At 43.1% G+C, this 22,291-nt stretch overlaps 1 protein-coding gene across 1 annotated transcript in view; it reads right to left on the bottom strand.

Annotated features, from left to right (window-relative positions):
* Window positions 1-772: 772 nt before the first annotated feature.
* The window catches only part of mgat5b (alpha-1,6-mannosylglycoprotein 6-beta-N-acetylglucosaminyltransferase B), a 91,884-nt gene continuing 70,365 nt past the window's right edge, over window positions 773-22,291 (bottom strand). The window contains exons 16-18 of the mRNA XM_023957678.2: window positions 19,606-19,680; window positions 3,863-4,125; window positions 773-1,410 (exon numbers count right to left, since the gene is read on the bottom strand). Coding sequence (XP_023813446.1) covers window positions 1,212-1,410; window positions 3,863-4,125; window positions 19,606-19,680 — 537 coding nt within the window. The 3' untranslated portion in view covers window positions 773-1,211. The remainder of the gene's footprint in view (window positions 1,411-3,862; window positions 4,126-19,605; window positions 19,681-22,291) is intronic.

The raw sequence follows: 22,291 nt of genomic DNA, 5'->3' as shown, positions 1-22,291 counted from the left end.
GCAACCAAGATAAATAGGCACATTGATCAATACATGAGCAACACACAGAAGGGCATTAGTAGAGACTCCAGAGGAGCCAAACACCAACTCCTGGTTGACAGAACAGTGGCTCAAGACTGCAGGTCACGACACACAAACCTGTGCACAGCCTGGATTGATTACAAGGAAGCCTATGACTCAATGCCACACACGTGGATCACTGAATGCTTGGAGCTGTACAACATAAACAGGACTCTAAGAGCCTTCATAGTAAACTCGGTGAAGCTGTGGAAACCTAGCCAATAGCAAGCCACTTGCACAAGTGTCCATCAAATGTAGCATTTACCAAGGTGATGCTCTGTCTCCACTGCAGTTCTGCATACGTCTGAACCCCTTCAGCCAAATAATCAACAAGACTGGCTATGGATACCGACTCAAAAATGAGGCCAACATCAGTTAATGCGCCGTATATTTCAGTGCGCCATATTTGACATCAGTTTAAAAAAACAGACCACAGTACACCTTGTAATCCGGTCCGCCCTATAGTACTGGAAATATGGTAACCAATGTATATTTTTGCTTTATTATGAGAGCCAATTGTCATTGGCTTTCTAATATTTTTCATGCTGCCAAAATTAAGTCATTACATGTAGTTGGTGTAATTTTTCTTTCAGATATGCTACTTAATGTGTCTAAGCCACAGTTTAGTTTTATCAACAGAAGGGACAGTTTTCTTTATTTAATGCTAAAATGAATAGAGTGTGAAGCAATTAAAACCATTTGCATCAAAAAGCACTGTTTCGTCTTGTTTTATTAAATATATTTACTGACATAAATATATTCATCACAGAAAATGTAAAATACCACATCTTCACTTTTGTGTACATGGCTTTGGGTGCATCAAATACAAATATTCAAACTCCACGATGACAGCTTTTATTCACACAACTATGAATTTAAAAATAATCACATGTAATATTCTTTCCTTTTGCAGTCATGGGAAATTGTAAACAGAAGTTTCAAACCCATTAGATTCAGAGTACAATCATGCAGTTCCCTGAGATTATTTATAACTTACCCTTCACTTGCAGCCACTTCTGGGTCTGAGGTAAATTTATCCAATCCGTGTTTAGGTATTACAGTTTCATACTGCAGAGTTCTTGATAAAGGTGGTCAATTTGGTTTTGTACAACTAATGCAAAACTGTCTCTCTCTACTGGGCTCCCCTCTGGTCATAGGCACTCCTTGCATAGCGCCACCTGTCCATCCCGGTGGTCCCTGCAGGGGCAAAGGCGCTGGTGTTTGGCACTAGAACCAGCGCAGCTGAACAGAAGTGGATCCACTTGCAGGGAACATTCCCCATGCTCCGTTGAGAAGGCAGGGAAGAGGTGGTTCATCTCCGACTCCACTACTTCACACTGGAAACCCAGCCTAAAATATGAAGCCAAGACAAGAACAAAATAATTAACTTTGAAAGCTGAATCTTTGTGCCACTTTTCTACTACATTATGCAGCAAGAATTGAAAATGAAAGGAAAAATTAACTGTACACCAATAACAAAATATGATGTTATCACAATGCAATTTAGATGAGATCAATTATTCAAAAGATTCATATAAAGTCAAAAAAGCCAAAAGGTACAAAAATGGGATAACATTGTAAATGGTTTGCAACCTTGACACTACATTATGAGGAATTAGTGACTAAAACCCCAAACCAGGACTAAATCCTGAGTGTTCATGACAAATTACATGTGAAAAGCAAGTAAACACGAGTGTTTGTAAAGACCTACTCAAATTAAAATTTTGTAATTTGTTATTCAAACTTTTGTGAATCGGGAGCAGATGAAAAAATGCTGTATGAAAAAGCTTGAAGCAGTGACATACAAGCTACAATCAGTGTGCCACAAGATCCCTGCTCCGCTTCATTCTAGTAGTTGACAAGATGCTTATACCTCTTTGCTTTGCTCATCTGAGCTGGCATCTGGCTCAAACCTGTCAGACTGCATAGCAGCAATATTGATCACCATTTCTGTTGCATTGGTAATGTTAGGCTGGGGGTGTGAGTGGGAGAGATTTTAAACATGGATGACGGGGAGTGAGGGTGGGTTTACTCCTTGCCAATCGCCAAACTGAGTGGCAAACTTCTAATGAAGTCCTGTGACAGAACTGTGATACACTTGAGATGGTAAACGAATGTTTTTATAGTTTTTTTAAGTCATCTTTAAAAAAGTGAAGCTTCTTCATGTTCTTATTACTGTAACCTTTTTTTTAATAAACACTTATAGCAGGACTAACCCGCTGTTACATCACTGATAAAATATAACTGAACCTCAAAAACCTAAACCGTGCATGCGTGGGTTTTCTCCGCGGACTCTGGCTTCCACCCACCGTCCAAATACATGCTTCGTAGGTTAATTGGTTAATCTAAATTGTCCCTAGGTGTGAAAGTGAGAGTGCGTGGGAGTGTGATTGTGGACACTCTACCCTGCGAGGGTGTCCCCTGCCTTTGCCCACAAGTGGCCGGGATAGGCTCCGGCAGCCCCGTGACCCCAAAAGGGAAAAAACGGAAGAAGATGAATGAATAAACCTTTTACTTTAAAAAGCTGGTTGGAAGTTGCCTGCTTTTAGAACTCCTTAATATTTCATCTGCTAAGCTAACGTGAATGTGGCTGCACAGTAGGGGATTTGTGAAATGTGTGATATGATTTTGGATGCATTTTTGTTCAAAGAAGACTGACACTGTCAGAAAGTAGTCAGACAGGCTGCTTGTCTATGGAAGACAAATGATACATGAAGCCCTTTGACTGTTCAATCAACGCTTTGAAAGTTTAATGTTGATGAACAAACCCTAATTACTTTGTGAAGAAGACAGTCCCTGTCTCCCTCTGTATTATAAAACACTCAGTGAGATTTTCCATAGGACAATTACCATAATGATCACACCAAATTTCAATTAATTATCAAGTATGATTATGCCATTTTTGGCCAAAAAGTTTCTGCAGAGTGGATGGAGTTCCTTAGAAATCTGCCTCAGACTGTTGGCACAAAGTGAGTCTACCTTTATTTCCCATCATCCCTTCATTTACTCTCTCACCCGCTAGCTTTCAGCCCCTCATAACCCCCAACCTAACAATACCGGTGCAACAAAAATGGTGAGCAATATTGACGCAATCCAGCCACACAGTTTTGAGCTAGATGCCAGCTCGGACGAGGAAAACGAAGATGTATATGGATTAATCGGTCTGCAAGTGGATGCTTCAGAATGGGGCAAAGTAGGGAGCTCGTAGCAGCTCGCTGACTGGAGCTTCTTCTTAACAACTTCAGGCTTTTTGAAACAGCAGTTTTTTGTTTAAAGACACTATTTTTTCATATTTCTCCGCTTGTAAGGATAGGGAGAAGCTGTAGGGGTAGGAATGCAATTCGGATTCAACCAAAGTGTTTGTGGGAAAAACTGAATTACAAAAATGTTGAAATTTAAAACTAAATTTTTAACCATGTTGTCAATGTTTATAAGTTGACCAGTTGTAATTTTTTTTTTCAATGTAAAAACCTTTTTTTTTTAAAAATAACTATAAATGTTAACCAATCTTTTATCAGTAGTTTGAACTTGGTTATTTTACTGTTTTTATACTTTTATGTCATTGTTTTTTATACCTCTATGGCATTGTTTTTTATACTTTTATGACATTGTTTTTTTATACTTTTTATGTCATTGTTTTTATACTTGTTTGAGGATTTTATTTTTAATCCTTAAATCCTTTATATGTTTTGTGTATATTGTGACAAATTGTGTCATGAGTCTGTAATAAAGCTTCATATTAAGTTGTTTATTGTTTGTAGAACCTTTTTTTTTTTTTTTTTACAAAAATCAGAAACCTTACGCTTTAAAGGCCTCCTTAATGTTGATGAAGCGGTAAAAGGCAGGTTCACAGGTCAGGCCTTTGCTCTGACATGCTTCCACACATGACTGGCCTTGCAGTGATGTCAGGAGCCGCAGTGCAGTGAGAGGAGGCCACGATGGGAAGGAGATGATGCTGGAGGCCCAGCTAAGGATTCTGGAGTTTGGCTCCCGGATGAAAAATCTTTCGAGCAAAGCCTCAGAAGAGTTTACCGGAGGAAACGGAACCTCAGGGGAACAAAAATCCTGCAGGTATAGGAGGAAAACAGAACGGACAAGATCAGACGTGGTTTTGATGTTTCATCTTTCAAGATCTGAAGAGCTTTTCGCTTCTGTGCAGCAGTGACACAGTTTATTGCACCAACAACACTGAAATAAGAAGAAAAATATTTTCCCAAACTATTAAGGTATTTGATAACATTTTTAATAAAAACCTGACATAGATGATGAGAAACTTACGACGGAGTTTTAGGGCCACGGTGAGGAAAAGAAATTCTGGCCAACATGACGAGATTAAAGTCGTCATGTCGACTTTAATCTCGTCATGACGAGAAAAAACTCGGCACAAAAAAAAATTGGCGAGAAAAAACTCGACACAAAGTTTCCAGAAAAAACTCGTCGTGTCGAGATAAAAGTCGAAATAAAGTTTCGAGATTAAAGTCGCAATGTTGCGCGAGAGCAGTGAAGCTGAGTCTTTCAGGAGTATTCAGTGTTATGGCTAATGTTAGTGAGCTAGTGGCTTATTTAAGAGTTGACGACAGAGTTTTATGGCCACCAAAAAAAAGTAATTTTATTTGGAGATAAAAACTCGCAAATTTACGGGAAAAAGTACGACGGAGTTTTAGGGCCACGGTGAGGAAAAAAAATTCTGGCCAACGTGGCGAGATTAAAGTCGTCATGTCGACTTTAATCTCGTCATGACGAGAAAAAACTCGACACAAAGTTTCGAGAAAAAACTCGTCTTGTCGAGATTAAAGTCGAAATAAAGTTTCGAGATTAAAGTCGCAATGTTGCGCGCAAGCAAAAAAACTCATAAATTTACGAGATTATTGTGGAAGTGAGCATCATGCAGAGCAGCAGGTGAACGCCGTGCAGCAGCAGAGCAGACCGACTAAACTCAGTTGAACAGGTGAGCTGAATGTTTATTGATAACGTTCCAAATGTCTGGAAGCTCATTTGTTTGATTTACAAGTTATTAAAGTTTTATTTATTGATGGTTGGTTTGCAGGATCACTGCAGCACGATGAAGCCATCGGGTGTCCCTGCAGCTGTTTGCTTGAATCCTTTCTTCCTCCACCAAAGACAAGATCTCTATGTTTGTGTGATGCTTCCGTCTGAGGAGGAGAAGCACTTTTTGACTTTTTCAACGTTGTAATGCTAATATAACAGACTATTTTCATTCATCTTTGTTTTTTAATGATCAAGCTTCATCTGCAGGAGGGGGCGTATGTAACACTGTTTACTTCCGCATTGGTGATCGGATGACAGATTCATGACGTAATGTGACAGATGAACTTCAGGGTTTGTGAATGATAAGGAGAATAAAAGCTGCAGCGATCCTCAACACCCAAACGTGTCTCTGAGCTCCTTATTTTACATATGAAAGTCCGCTTTACCGACACCGAACCCCGGAAAGACTGCTACACGGAAAATAATCTGATTTTGAGTCGCCAAAAGACTCAGAATCTCTGTTTTAAACCTATAATCCGGAAATAAGCTTCACAAAAGGCTCCACATATTTCATCTTCAAGCAATGCTCCGATAAACAGACAACTTCGGGGTTTTCTCCTTGTTAATCTATGACTTTTTTCCCGTAAATTTACGAGTTTTTATCTCCTAATAAAATTTCTTTTTTTTGGTGGCCATAAAACTCTGTCGTAAACTCTTAAATACAAAGCCACTAGCTCTCTAACATTAGCCATAACACTGAATATTCCTGAAAGACGCAGCTTCACTGCTGTCGCTCAACATTGCGACTTTAATCTCGAAACTTTATATCGACTTTTATCTCGACAGGACGAGTTTTTTCTCGAAACTTTGTGTCGAGTTTTTTCTCGTCATGACGAGATTAAAGTCGACATGACGACTTTAATCTCGTCATGTTGGCCAGAATTTTTCTTTCCTCCCCGTGGCCCTAAAACTCCGTCGTAAAAAAGTCATAGATTAACAAGGAGAAAACCCCGACGTTGTCCGTTTATCGGAGCCTAGCTTGAAGATGAAATATGTGGAGCCTTTTGTGAAGCTTTATTTCCGGATTATAGGTTTAAAACAAAGAGATTCTGAACCTTGTGGCGACTCAAAATCAGATTATTGTCAGTGGAGCCGTCTTTCCGGGGTTCGGTGTCAGTAAAGCGGAGTTTAATATGTAAAATAAGGAGCTCAGAGACACGTTTGGGTGTAGAGGATCGCTGCAGCCTTTATTCTCTTTCATTCACATAACCTGAAGTTCATCTGTCACATTACGTCATGAACCTGTCATCCGATCACCAATGCGGAAGTAAACAGTGTTACATACGGCCACTGCTGCAGACGAAGCGTCCCGTCTGATCATTAAAAAACAAAGATGAATGAAAATAGTCTGTTATATTAGCATTACAACGTTGAAAAAGGCGAAAAGTGCTGCTCCTCAGACGGAAGCATCACACAAACATAGAGATCTTGTCTTTGGTGGAGGAAGAAAGGATTGAAGTGGACAGCTGCAGGGACACCCGATGGCTTCATCGGGCTGCAGTGATCCTGCAAACCAACCATCAATAAATAAAACTTTAATGAATCGTAAATCAATCAAATGAGCCTCCAGACATTTGGAACGTTATCAATAAACATTCAGCTCACCTGTTCAGCTACGTTTAGTCGGTCTGCTCTGCTGCTGCACGGCGTTCACCTGCTGCTCTGCATGATGCTCACTTCCACAATAATCTCGTAAATTTACGAGTTTTTTTCTCTCGCGCGCAACATTGCGACTTTAATCTCGAAACTTTATTTCGACTTTTATCTCGACAAGACGAGTTTTTTCTCGAAACTTTGTGTCGAGTTTTTTCTCGTCATGACGAGATTAAAGTCGACGTGACGACTTTAATCTCGTCACGTTGGCCAGAATTTTTTTTCCTCACCGTGGCCCTAAAACTCCGTCGTAGAAACTAGATGAAAAAACTATAAAAACAGTTATTTTTTTAACAGCAGTCATAAAACTATTTATTAAATTTGACATTTGTACTCATTGTACTGTATATTGTTTTTCTCCTTTTTTTGTAATTCTTTTAGGCAGAATAAAAAAAAATCTTAGGTTTAAGGCTTTTCCTCCTAAATTTTCTGATCTTTATTACATCTGAAATGCAAGAAACTACGAAGGTTCCATAAGAAAAAGACATTTGATTCTGGGTTTTGTTCTCTAATTAGTTTTGGCTGAGTTTTGTTCGGTGGCCCTGAAGGGCAAATCAAACCAACAAATCACTCAAAGCAAAAACAGATTAAAGATTACAACAACAATTCAAATACTAAAACAAATACAAATTTCTTCTTTTTCATTCATTTTTAACATTTCCTTTTGATTTCTGAAAATTCCTTTTGTTTTTGCAAAAGTTTTTTTTTTTTTTTTTATAAACTTACCGATAGTCAACATCGAACATTGCTGATTAGATGACAACACTTGTCCATCATATTAACTGAAAGTTATTTGGCATGAAGAGTAACTTGATTTGCTCTGTACTAATCTTAAAATCTTTACAAGGTTACAACGGTTAATGAAAATACATTTGCAGAAACTCAAACGTCAAAAATCAAACGTCATCATCCAATCAGCAATGTCCCAGACTACCTAGCTTTTCAGGTTTATTGTGATGAATCTTTATGTGATACAATTTTAGTTCCTCCGAAGTTGTGTACCTGTTTAATGTATCGGTTCACAGAGTAATTTGATAGTAAATCTATGAATAAATTGTCAAAATGTCAAAGACCGCTACTCCAACCTTGATCATTGGAGTAGCGTCCCTCCACCTCAGATTTTAAGAGTTGGTGGCTGTTAATGCTAACCCGTTGGCTTTGGTTTTCACCAGTAAAGCATGTGACATTGTGTCTTGTAGGTGAAATCCCTCCACTTTTATTTTTTGCTCTGGCAACCTTGCTTAATAAAATTCACAATATATTCATATAAAAATATTCTATTAATGTTGGAATAAATTATTACAATCTGCACTTCTGTCCACCCTCCAGCCTGAAAGTTAGTGGATTTGCACTGTGAATTGATTGCAGGGAGGTCTTTGCTCTCTTGGCTCCAGTGCGTAGTATTCATGACCGTCATAAAAAATGGATCACTTTGATTTGTCAGATCTCAGAACTGTTTTTCCACTTCACCTCAGTCCATTTCAGCTCCACTATAAAAAGAAATTGTACAGAATAGTTGTCAACCTTCAAACGTTCCCCTTTCTTTATCTGCCATATCTGCTTCATTTTTATTGTTTTTTTGCTCAGTGAGAAAATTGAGTTACCGTTGCAGAGCCAAGCTTTATTCATACTGATTTTTAGCAAGGTTTCTGCACGTATGCCTTGATTCCAACAACAAAACCAGTTTTTTAAATCCACTTTTGCTTGAAGGTGCAATCCATGGTCACTGGTTTAGCTTGCGATATTGATTTCTTTGTTAAAAAAACAAATGTGTGACAGAGAGGATAAGATTCCTAATTATATTGTCACTTAATCTGTCATGGTTTTCAGGCGAGACAGACCCAGATGCTGGAACTCAGAATGATCAGTCGGGTAAGTAACTTGGTAAGTGAGTTTAATCACAGGAAAAGTTGAAGAGAATAAATCCTTTGACAGGAGGGAATCCGGACGTGGCTCGTGGCGAGGCTGGAGGGAACACCGCGGCTGGAGGACTCCGAGCTCGGTTCAGGACGGCAGATGAGTGACGGCAGACTTCCACACAGGTGACCTTCGTTTGGGTAAATCCTGAGACAGAGAGGCAGAACATGAGAGCAAGGCAGGACAGAGACATGGGACTTGAGCAGGCTGACCAGGCGTAGTCACCGTTAGGAGTTAACGAACTGGCGTCGATGAATGGGTTGGATCTCCTTAAGAGTAGGCAGGTTGATGAGATGAAGTGGTCACAGCTGGAGGAAGTCAGGAGCAGAGCTGAGGGGGCGGGGCTGACCGAGGCACCGTGACAGTACCCCCCCCCTAACGACCGCCGCTGGGCGGTCGAGGCCGACGATCCGGGTGGGCGCGGTAGAAATCGGAAATGAGGGAATGGTCCAAAATGAGGGAACGGGAGATCCAAGATCGTTCCTCAGGACCATAACCCTCCCAGTCCACCAAGAACTGATAACCGCGCCCCCGGCGCCGGACATCCAAAACACGGCTGACAGTAAACGCCGGAGCGCCGTCGATGAGCCGGGCGGGTGGTGGGGAAGCGGAAGGCGGGCACAATTCACTGTCCATAACAGGCTTGATCTGAGAAACGTGAAAGGACGGATGGACTTTGAGGGCTGCCGGAAGGTGAAGACGGACACATGAGGGGTTGATAATGCGATCTATGGTGAAAGGTCCAATAAAACGTGGAGCCAGCTTGCGGGACGTGGCCTGGATCGGAATATTTTTAGAAGATAACCATACTTTCTGGCCCGGTTGGTAGTCGGGGCTTGCCACCCTGTGGCGGTTGGCAGTACGGCAGTTATCTTCCTTGGAGCGACGGAGGGCCTCTTGAGTCTGGCGCCAAATGAGTTGGCAGCGTTGAAGGTGGTCTTGGACAGATGGAACGGTGAGATCTAGTTCATGGGATGGAAACAGAGGAGGTAAATAACCCAGAGATGCTTCAAACGGTGACACACCCGTGGCAGAGGAGGGATGTGTGTTGTGGGCGTATTCGATCCAGACCAAGTATTTAGACCAGTCAGAGTTGTTCTGGGCGGCTAGGCAGCGGAGCGCAGCTTCCAGCTCCTGATTGGCCCGTTCTGCTTGTCCGTTCGATTGGGGATGATACCCAGAAGTAAGGCTGACGGTGGCACCTAAGGCAGAACAGAAAGCCTTCCAGACTTGAGAAATGAATTGTGGTCCGCGGTCAGACACAATGTCTGCAGGGATACCGTGGTGTCTGAAGACGTGATTTACCAGGACCTCTGCTGTTTCAGTGGCTGTGGGTAGCTGAGGGAGAGGAATAAAGTGGACAAACTTGGAGAATCGGTCGATTACGGTGAGAATGACTGAGTTACCCTGAGACACGGGAAGGCCCGTGACGAAGTCGATGGAGATGTGGGACCAGGGACGGTTCGGCGTGGGCAGAGGCTGCAACAACCCCGAAGGTGGAGAGTTGGAAGCTTTAGAACGAGCGCAGGTAGAGCAGGCGGCGATGTATTCTCTGACGTCCTTATTCATGGAGGGCCAGAAGAAGCGTCTTCGTATTAGATGGAGTGTACGAGTGACTCCTCCATGACAGGCGATGCGAGAGGTATGAGCCCAGGTGATGACTGCCGACCTTACAGATGCGGGGACATAGAGAGTGCCGTTAGGAGGAGTGGGGTGATCGGGTTCCTCACCTTGCGCCTGAATAACTTTGGTTTCGATGTCCCAGATGAGATTGCCGATGATGCAGGTTTCAGGGAGAATGCTGGTGGTAGTCTTGGAGTGTTCGGTGTCACAGAATTGGCGTGAGAGGGCGTCCGGTTTGATATTTCTACTGCCGGGTCTGTAAGTGATGGAGAAGTTAAAGCGGTCAAAAAACAAACACCAGCGGGCTTGGCGGGAGTTGAGCCGTTTGGCAGAACGCAGGTATTCCAGATTTTTATGGTCTGTCCATACTATGAAAGGTTGAGCCGCTCCCTCCAGCCAATGACGCCACTCTTCGAGAGCCAGTTTTATTGCCAGGAGCTCCCGATTGCCCACATCATAGTTGCGTTCCGCCGGAGATAATTTCTTTGAGAAGAAAGCACACGGTTTTAGCTTTCCGGATGTTTCTTCACGTTGGGATAAGACAGCTCCAACCCCGGAGTCGGAGGCGTCAACCTCCACCACAAACTGCCTGGAAACATCTGGTTGAATGAGGATGGGGGCTGATACAAACAGTTTCTTAAGATTACTGAAAGCGGCTTGAGCCGTGGAGTCCCAGAGAAAGGGTTTAGCAGTGGATGTGAGACGTGTGAGAGGCGCGGCGATAGCACTGTAATTTCGAATAAAACGGCGATAGAAATTGGCAAAGCCAAGGAATTGCTGAAGCTTTTTACGTGACGTGGGGGATTCCCATTGGGAAACAGCGGTGATCTTGGCAGGATCAGGTCGAATACTGCCAGCTTCAAAAATGTACCCGAGGAAAGGGATGCTGGTAGTGTGGAACTGGCATTTTTCGGCCTTTACGAACAACTGGTTTTCGGCTAACCTCTGAAGGACAAGGCGCACATGGTTCTGGTGGTTCTTGGGATCTTTGGAGTAGATCAAAATGTCGTCTAGATACACGAATACAAACTGATTTAGAAAATCTCTGAGGACGTCGTTGACCAAGCGTTGAAAAGTGGCAGGAGCGTTGGTTAGCCCAAACGGCATCACAAGATATTCGAAATGACCTAGCGGAGTATTGAATGCAGTTTTCCATTCGTCGCCTTCTCTCATACGCACGAGGTGGTAGGCATTGCGAAGGTCGAGTTTAGAGAATATGCGTGCCTCCTGAATGGAATCAAAGACCGAGCTGATGAGTGGGAGAGAATATTTATCTTTAATAGTTATTTGGTTAAGTTCGCGGTAATCTATACAAGGTCTGAGTGATTTGTCTTTCTTCTCGACGAAGAAAAATCCGGCCCCGGCTGGGGAAGAGGAGGGACGAATGTGACCCTGAGCTAGGGCTTCCTGAATGTAAAGCTCCATAGCTTTCTTTTCGGGACCCGAAAGGTTAAACAATCTTCCCTTGGGCAGGGTGGCGCCCTCGAGAAGGTTGATGGCACAATCATAAGGTCTGTGCGGTGGTAAGGAAGAAGCCTTCGATTTACTGAACACGGGCTTTAAATCATGATAAAGGTCCGGAATATTGGAAAGGTCAATAATTTCGGGTTCACTGCTTGAGGGCGTGGAAACGGAGGATAAGGCAGATTGGAGACAGTGACCCATGCAAAAATCACTCCACCCCCTGATAGTAAAACGGCACCAATCGAGGTGAGGATTATGGAGTTTAAGCCACGCGAATCCCAATACGACAGGAGTCTGGGGTGTGCGAGTGACAAAGAACTGAATGAACTCGCGGTGATTCCCCGAGGTAATAAGCATAACCGGCTTGGTGCGATGGGAAATAATGGACAGATGCTGTCCCCCCAACCCAGCAGCATGGACCGGAGAGGGGAGTTGTTCAGTGGGTAACGCTAAGCGCTCAACGATACTCTGATCTATTAAATTCTGTTCTGCGCCTGAATCGACCAGCGCCTGAAAGTCAAGAATTCGGGATTCGTGGCATAACTTGACCGGAACAAACAAGAAATTATTATGAGTGGGACAATCCCCCCGCGACCGGTCTCTTAACGGGGGGTTCTGGAGTTTAAACGGCGGGAGCATTGATTAATCTGATGGTCTAATTCTCCACAATAGAAACACGCACCTTCGTTGCGACGTCTAAGCCGCTCCTCGGCGGTGATTTTTGAATGCCCGATCTGCATAGGCTCTTCTGGGATGGTGCGAGGAGTATCAGACCGAAGAGTGGTGTTACAGTCCATGGGAGTGACGAGGGGGGTTAGCGTAGTAGTCTTCCTGGTCACATGACTCCGACTCCCGTTACGTTCCTGTAGCCTGATGTCGGAACGTAAGGCGGCAGCCGCTAGTTCCTCGAAAGTGTTAGCCTCCGGCTGGGTACATAGATGATCTTTGATAGCTTCGTTGAGGGACTGGTAAAAGACCCCTCGGAGAGCTGGATCCGACCATCCAGCCTCCACAGCCAGGATGCGGAAGTCTATGATATGCTCACTAACGGAGCGGTTTCGTTGTCGGAGTGAAAGGAGCTTGCGTGCTGCTTCGTCTTGCTTACGGGGCTGATCGAACACCAACTTAAATTCATTAATGAATCGTTCAAAAGGTAAGTATGATATAGGATTGGCGGCTAAGAAAGCCTGAGCCCATTGTAGCGCTTTACTGCGAAGAGAGTTGATGACTAGCGTGATCTTACTGTGATCGGAGTAGTAGTATCGTGGAGCTTGTTGGAAGAGTAACTGGCACTGGAGGAGAAAGCCCCCGCATGCTTCCGTGTTGCCGTGGAAAGGTTCCGGTTGGAGACGGAAATTTTCAGGAGTCGTGACGGCGGCGGAAGAGGGGTTGTTGCCGGAAGTCGCGGCCGGAACTGTAGGAGCAGAAGCGGAGGCTTGACTGGTGATTTCTGTTAATGTTTGTGACATACCATCGAGGCGCCGAAAAAGTTCCTGTTGAGCCGATGCTATTTGGGATAGCGCGTCAGCTTGGCGTCCCAGGATGATTCCTTGTTGGCTCACGGCGTAGCGTAGACCATCTGAGTCAGCTGGGTCTGGGTTTTGGCCAGTTCGTTCTGTCATGGTTTTCAGGCGAGACAGACCCAGATGCTGGAACTCAGAATGATCAGTCGGGTAAGTAACTTGGTAAGTGAGTTTAATCACAGGAAAAGTTGAAGAGAATAAATCCTTTGACAGGAGGGAATCCGGACGTGGCTCGTGGCGAGGCTGGAGGGAACACCGCGGCTGGAGGACTCCGAGCTCGGTTCAGGACGGCAGATGAGTGACGGCAGACTTCCACACAGGTGACCTTCGTTTGGGTAAATCCTGAGACAGAGAGGCAGAACATGAGAGCAAGGCAGGACAGAGACATGGGACTTGAGCAGGCTGACCAGGCGTAGTCACCGTTAGGAGTTAACGAACTGGCGTCGATGAATGGGTTGGATCTCCTTAAGAGTAGGCAGGTTGATGAGATGAAGTGGTCACAGCTGGAGGAAGTCAGGAGCAGAGCTGAGGGGGCGGGGCTGACCGAGGCACCGTGACATAATCCTTTTCTTTTTCAGAATACTTTTTTTTTTTAAAGTTAAAAATTGCAAAAATACATTACCATTTTTTCTAACTGTGCAAAACTCCACAGCAGATCTAAATTAAAATATAAAATGCATATGAATTTTAGTTAAATATAGTGTAGTGAAATAATATAGTGTTTAATTGATTTATTAACACTATATACATAGATTTTAACTTTACTTGAATTAAATAGAATTAAAGCTGTCAAGTGTTTGTCAAACACCCGGTAAAAGCCATGCCCCCACTGAGAAACGTCCCCAAATGACACAAAAGAGATGCAGACTTTAGACTTGAGATCCTTCTTCTCATACTGGGACTATTCATAAAACCTAGGTAATAACATTTCTCTGACAAGTCCCTCTGGTTTTCAGGTCCATTTATTAAACAGGCTCCTTGTGCCCAAAGGCAATAACCAAGCTTCCAATCCAAGCTCCCCCGAATTTAGCTGCAATTTTCCCCCTATAGGCATACAAAAAAAAAACATAGCCTTAACCATGCACAAGCAAAAAAAATAAATAAAAGCATGAAAGGTAAAAAAAACACTTTCAAAAAGTACTGTACTATTTGAAATTGAGTTATGTAAATTAAGATAAAATTTGATAATGTTGAACAATTTAAGCAGCTTTTTATCAAAGCATTACGGGTTTTGCAGTTGAAAAAGTTCTACTTCACATTCTTGTTGTGATTTTTTTAATTTTGCGAATTTAATATGTAAAGAAATTCCTGAACTCTCTAAATCAATGGTGTAATAATAGTAATTATAATGTATATGATTTCAGTCAAGTTTCTGTTTAAGTAAAGTGCCATAATCGCATCATCGCACATCAAGAAAACACCAGCGTAAGAGGATTAGAAAGGCATTAGAGACATTAAACAGGAAGTTTTACAGCAACCTTGATAGACGACTATAATAGATTCAATTTGGGAGCAGAAAAGTCGATGGTAAAAGACAGGTGCTAAATGAGAACTCTGGTTTAAAATTGGAAAAGTTCCACAAAAACCAGAGAAGCTAATAAAAGTATAATAAAGACAAGGGAGCAGTGTCTTTCTGTGGGTCAGACCTTGAGTGAGCCAGGAGGCGATTGAGAATTCCAGTCAGTTCTGGCAGGATAGGAGTAAGGTTATTTCATTGTTGACAGCTTGGGGAGATGATGCCAGAGCAGAGCAAGAGCCAACATAGAACCACCAATGTTTACACCAACAAAAAATAGACAATGAAAAATATTTTAGAATGTGCGTAGCTATGCGTGAACGCAAGGGTTTTGAACGTGGCAGCCTGAAACACGCTTTTACATGCTTTTGAATAGACTTTTGATTTAAATTTGCCTCTTTAACATGTGTTTTGCGGAGGGTAGTGTGAACATAGATTTACACCGCACTTGGGGAAATTGTTCCAGAGTGGCTCAGACCAGAAAGATAAGAGTACACGGTGGTGAAGTGGTTAGCGCTCTTGCCTCACAGCAAGAAGGCCCCTGGTTCAAATCCCGGATGGGGGGCTTCCTCCCACTGTCCAAAAACATGCTTCATAGGTTAGTTAGTTACTCCGAATTGTTAATAGGTGTGAATGTGAGTGGAAATGGGTGTGTGATTGTAGCCCTGCTACAAGCTGGCGAGCTGTCCAGGAGTCCCCTGCCTTCACCTGCAAGTGGCTGGGATAGGCTCCAGCAGCCCCATGACCCCGAAAGGGGAAAAAGAAATGGATTAGAAGATAAATTAATTGACTTGTTAACATAGTTGACTTGTTAACATATTCTTTATTCTGAATAATTGTTCATTTGTTGCCTCCTATGATTCATGAAGCTAAATAAGTATCAATGTGTAAAAGTAGTGATGCCTGCATATATTTAGTCTATTAATATTATATATTCCCTTATTATGATGTGCCTAACATATTTGCTTAAATAAATTCCCCCCAAAAATTCAACATACTTCAGTGCCACTTTTTTTAATATGCATTTCGTGGCATCTGCAAACTTGTACTCCGGAGCGCCTTATGGTCCAAGAAATTCAGTAAATTGATTGGAATACTGCCAATTATATGTTGTTTTTTTTACCTGTTGCATATGGTTAAAATATAAGACTCTCAACATAAATGAAAAGTTTAAATAAAAGTTAACTAAAAATATACATAAAAGTATAAAAAAGGCCTAGACATGAAGATAAAAAAATCTATATGGTATAGTTTTTACAAAAATTTAGATCAAGAAACAAAAGGTCAAAAATTATCCATGCGACTCCCTTTCGAGGAGGAGTCGCATGGTTAACTTGGCAATGTTTTACGCCGGATGCCCTTCCTGACGCAACCCTCTCAATTTATCCGGGCTTGGGACCGGCACAGAAGCAGAGAAGGGAACAGGGAGCAGCCCGGATTTGAACCTTGGTTTCACGGAAGGCCCCGCAAACCAGCCCGAGCTAAACTGGCTCCCCTTATAGAAAATATATTGATAATCTTGGAATATTAATGTTGTCATAAAAAACATCTAGGAACTAAACTTTTTTTCTTCTTCTTTTCTCTTTATTCGTGACCCCTAATGTGTGTGGGGAGGGAGAGGGGAAGAATGTAAGGGGGGGGGGGGATGGAAGAGAGTAAAGGGAAGAGAGGTGAGAAAGTGGGGGATACAAGTACTGATTTGAACAAGTTATTATTTTAAGCTGTAACAATTATACTAGATCTGCTGGAAAGACAAATATTACATCAAAGGTGAAATTCTGACACGAAGATGAGCGGAAAATGTCTGTCCATCAACACAACTGTGGGTAAGGAGGGGGGATGAAGCAGACAGAGAGCAGTGTGGCAGTGTGCACGTGCACATGGGGGTAGAGATACATGCATGCTGCTGAAGTGAACCGTGTCTTCATAAAGGGAACCAGATCCTAGCCAGCCCGACCAGCCAGACCAGGAGAGAGGAGGAGAGACCCCCAGGCCAGGAGCGCCCCTAGAATCGGGACCCAAGCAGCCAGCCAGGTGCAGAGAAGTCCCCCCTACAGGGGCTCCCCCGGCGCCCAGAGGCATAGGCGAACCCGGGGTCCGGGCCCCCAGGCCACAGGACAGGAGAGCTTAGCCGTACCAGGCGGCAGCCATGGGGCCACCGGGCGCCAGACGCCGAGACAAGGACGAGGCCAGGGCCCCGAGAACCCATGAGCCGCCCACCACCCAACCGGCGCCCCGTCTCCGCAAGCCAGCCCCGGCACCCGACCCGAGCAACCCAGAGATCGCCGCGCAGCCACAGCTCCCCTCCCACCCCCCATAACCCTACCCTCTACAACTCTCCTCACCCGCCATATTATCTGACCCCTCCTCCAAAACCCTTCCACTGCCCTCCCCACTCTGTGATGGGGAGGGAGAGCCCCAGAGGATCCCAGCGAGCCAGCCCCCAGGTCCCTCCCACCCATGCACTCTCGCACACATACTCACAATCTTCTGGTTGTCCCCCACCCCCGGTCGCCACGCAGTAACCCCCTTGGCCGACCGAACCCCCCAGCGCCGCACGCCTGACCACCACCGCAGCCCTGAAAGGACCATGCGGGAGAAGACTGGCCGCCCCTCCCCTACCCTACGGATGTACGGAGGTGTGGGTGTGCTGTGTGTGTGCCTGCAGTTAAAATAGGAGGTCTCCAGTGTGGTGGGCCCCACCGCTGCCAAGAAGCAGAGCCCCCCCACTCCGGAGTCCCTCTGTGTGTGGTGTGTATTTGCTGTGTGTGTGCTGCTAACATGTAGTGTGTGTGTCTAAACTGTAAGTTAAAATTGTGGGGCGGACCAGTGAAAGATGAGGACAGATGTTTCATCGTGCCCCCTCCCACAAGGCCCAAGATAAATAAGGGTGTCTTATATGCAAGTAAAAGCGGGATGGAGGGTGGGCGCCGACACGACCCAGAGAGAGATCCCCCAGTGAGCCCTGCCAGCATAACCCACCCATCCAGTTCCCGGAGCCCTATGTGCAACATTTATTTGGGTGGGAGTGTGGAAGAGCAGGCGGATGGGCACAACTGGGGGAAGAAGGCTCCCCCGAGCGACCGGCCAGCCGGCAGTGTTAGGTGGCCCCGCTCCCAGTTCGGCCAGCCAGTCAGGAGGCGGCAAGCCAGCCGCAGATTGAGGCCAGAGCCTCGCCAGCGCTGAGAGACAGTCAGCAAGGAAGGGGCCCGGTGCCAAAACGGAGGGGCAGGAGGTCCAGCCCCACCATTCATGCCCTGACATCCCTAGGGACTAGCAACCCCCCCCCCCCCCCCCCCAGGGCACCCCCCCCTAAAAATAATAATGGAGAACCTAAAATAGATTAAAAATAATAATAATAATAATAATAATAATAATAATAATAATAATAATAATAATAATAAATAAGGAAATAATAATAATAATAAATACTAATAATAATAATAATAATAATAATAATAATAATAATAATAATAATAATAAAAGAAATACATTGAAATAAAGAAATAAAATAATAATAAATAAAAATTCTCTATGAACATCACCTTAGATTCTGACCTCAAACATATACTCCAGAACGAATTAGAGTAAAAAAAATACAGAACTTTGACTTTTCCTCTGTGTGAATCGTATGAAAAAAAACATGCTTTGTCTAAAAACACACCTTTGGCTGAAAGCATGTTGACGGCCCCTTCGCCATTTAAATAATGCATACAGACTTGTTATTTTATTATTTTTGAATTTTATAGTGAGTCTGCCGGAGGCATTTGACATTTTAAAAAACCCTGCGTTCTTCTATTAGTTATGTAACTTATTTTTATCAACAATTTTGGGTTTTTCTGGCATTACTGTGAATAAAGGTTTTCAATCCCTAAAATCCCAATCTGGCTGGATTCCTGCTGACATTTCATTGTTAGGTTCTACAGATTTCTTATCCTGAACTAGTTTTTTCTTTGGACTCCCTTCAACTACAGTTCCTGTACCCAGTCAGCAAGGCCAAGTGGGCCCCATATGATTTAAACGTGGGCAGAAAATGTGGGCCCTGAATGGGTTTGGCCGGTGTTTCTGTAGTGGCCCTACCTGTGTTTTCCCTCATTGGCTTAAGTGAGCACTCAGTGGGCTGGTTTGCTATGCGTAGCTACCTCTGCAGGCCCCGAGCGGCAACGCTCGCTTGCTCTGCCAGACCTGGGGTAGCGGAGCTCGCTACACTGTCAACCAGGTGGCTGGCTAGCATAGTGAGTGCCCACTTAAGCCATTGTGGCAAACACAGGTGGTGTGACCACAGAAACTGCGGACAAACCCATTCAGGGCCAACATTCTCTGTCCACTTTTAACCCTTGTTCTATCTTATGAGGTCCAGATGACCCCATTGACGTATTATGCCTACCATGATAAAGGTGAATAATGGTGTCCATGGATTTCATGTAATCCATCGACATTAGTAAAAGATCACAAATCATTGAAGAAAAAAGGTTCAGTGCACTGTGTTGTGGGGTCCAGATGACCCCACTCCCAATGTTAAAGTGCCTTGGATAGCACAAGGGTTACACCATATGGGGCCCACTTGGCCTTGCTGACTGGGTACAGAAACAATGTTGTCGCATTTTCTGTTTTTATCCTATCAACAGCTCCTGGTTTTTGTTGTATTCTGTTTCCTTTTACACTAAGTGTGCACACACTACTAGATCTGTTTTACACATCTGAATATATATCTAGTACCACACGTCAGAGGCAACATGTAGTACTGTCTCTGGAAATTAGGACCGTTATCCGTTTGTTGATTTTTGTGTCTATACTCACCTGATTTTGAATGTAGGCGTGTAGTCGTTCAAGCATTCCCTCACAGGTGTACTCATAAGGAAGGAAGGGCTCTACCTAAAAACACAGACGTGACAACAGGAAGATGTGTGTATTGGCCTGTGTGCTTATAGAACCAAGCCAATGTAATTACAGGAAGCAAGCATCTGACAGTTAATCCAACTTGACATATTCATTAGTTTAATTATGGAAGGCTTACATCATGCCTCAAGTTTCTCATTAAAATCAATGACCCAATGCATCACAGGTGACAGGTCTTTAAATGAATGTCATTATTTTTTAGTGACGAGTGCATCAATATATTGAACAATAGATGAAACTGGCAGCAGAGCAGCAGGTCCTCAAGAATGGCAGCTGTCTTAGAAAAAGCCTGACCCTTATATAACTTCCAAGAAAAGCACTGATTAGGAACCATTTTTAAGGTTTAGATGCTAGAAAAAAATAAAAAGTTGAGCCGTGCTGGATAATGATGAATGTTGCATGTTAATCGCCACATTTTTATCACATAGAAGATTTAGCTTTACATTCTTTCCACTACCATAACTCTACAGCCATTTAAGCAATTAACTTAATTCCAGCAGATTCTGAAGAGGAGAAATATCAGAATCAGCTGGTTCACACTGTTCAGATGTATTTCAAAGAGTGCCTTGTTTAGTTTTTATCGGCGACATATTCTATGTTAAAGATGGTGTTTTGGGTGTTTTTAACATGTTCTTGTGGCATTTTTCTGATGGTGGGGGACATACAGAAGTTGTTGCCCCGCTCCATTTTGATGTATTCACTTAGATCCATATACGTCTTTGTTTTCCTGGTTGTAGTGGAAGAGGAACAGGTGTGTGTGTGTGTGTGTGTGTGGGGGGGGGGGGTGATACTCCGGGACAATGGCCCCGTCAACATCTCAGAGGCAAATTTCTAATGAAAACCTGCCGCTCTGCAGCAACTATGTCCTCCAAGGTTTTTTGATGTTGGTTAAAAACAGCATAGATATAATTAAAAGACCACTGGGAACACTTTTAAAATCTTTAAATGGTTAATCCAGATGTGACTCAACAACTTCAGTATTTATACAAAACATTGAGATACCATTCACTGCGTTCCACATTGCCAAAAGGGCCTTAAACTGAGATCTGACTGTTTACCAGCAAACCACTGAAGCACTCAAGCTTTTAAATTGATAAATGCTTCCTTTTAGCGTTGTGATCCTTTTGGCACTGTCTTGTTACTCTGTTTCAACCAAGTAAAATGAAATGTTTCTGGCATTTCATCAGCAATTTGCCTTTGGGGCAATTCCATTTAACAGAATGAAAGTAAAAGGGGGCTTAAGAGAGACATTTGAATGTAAATTCCTAATATTGGTGTATTAGTTGAATTTATGTATGCTTGTTTGCAAAAAGTTTCCTGGCTGCTATTTCAAGAAATGAGAAGATTAAAAGATAATAACATCAATACAATGGCAGCATTAAGCCGAGGTCTGGCGGAACGCTGAAGCGGAGAAGACTCTGAGTTCAAACCTCCTTCTTTAGGGTCCCAATTAAACAGAATCTCTGAAGCAGACCTCCATTTACAGCAGCTTAACCTTTATTTCTTTAAATTTGTGTCAGCCTTTAAACCTTTGTGACAGTGTAAGCATAACAAAAAAAAGTCTCTCAGCCTAAACCTGTGAGAATCGGTGCATTTTTAATGTCTTCTTCTCAGTTTTCAAATCAGCTTTTTTGTTCAATTATTTTCTTCTTTGAGGTTTTTGTTCCCCCCTGTCACACCAAATGAAGTTGGTTTTTGTTTTTGATAATTAGACCCCAAAACAGTAAAGTCAAAGGTTTGTCTCCACCATTTTCATCATATTTAATTTGAAATTCTTAGTTTGGCTTTTTATCCTCATATTTTCTCCTTATGTGTTCAGTCTCCTGCTTGTCTTCAACCTTTTTCTACTTAGTTTACTTACGGCCATTAACTTTATCTTCATTTGAGTCAAACACCATCTCTGAAAGAACAGTTTTGGTGTGTTATATGTCTTAATTCTTTAACGACTTTTTGACCCAAATGCTGCGTTTTCACTAAATGTATCAAACGTTTCAAATTCAGTCCATTGCCTGTCTTTTGACGCGTGTCAAATTCGCTGCTTGATGTTTGTCCACAAATGTGTTGTGTTGTGTGTTCATAAACGTGATCCTCCTGACGCGTGTGGGAGGAGCTACTGTCTAAAAATGTTTTCCTCATACATGAAAGCATTGACTGTATATTTAATTTACAATGCATGGAGGACACAGAGCATATTGACAGATCAGGTTTATTTATTTTAAAGAGCTCTAAACATCAGTAATCCCGTCTCCATGTCTGGGTTCATGGGATTATTCCGAAATTCTTCCAGTATAGTGATCTTTACCCTCTACTACAGGAGCTGCGTCTTAATGACGAAGCAATGCTCAATGATACTTTTGTCTATCAGAGACCCAGTTTGATGTCTTGCTGTCCCGCATTAGCGGGTCAGGAGTTATAGGTATTGTAAATACACTAACGCTTCCAATGTGGCTTACATTTAGCGGTGTCAGACTGTGTCAGACGTTGGTAGTTAGTGTAGTCAGTAATATTTGTTTTAATGGTATCAGTCTGTTTGTTACGTATTGCAAACAAGGTAGGTTACAGATTTAGTAAATACGCTAATGCGGCT

The sequence above is a fragment of the Oryzias latipes genome, chromosome 8 (genome assembly GCF_053564925.1).
Source record: "Oryzias latipes strain Hd-rR chromosome 8, Olatipes_Hd-rR_3.1".
NCBI lineage: Eukaryota > Metazoa > Chordata > Actinopteri > Beloniformes > Adrianichthyidae > Oryzias > Oryzias latipes.
Note: the sequence above shows the minus strand (reverse complement) of the source record. Positions and strands in the feature narration are given on the sequence as shown.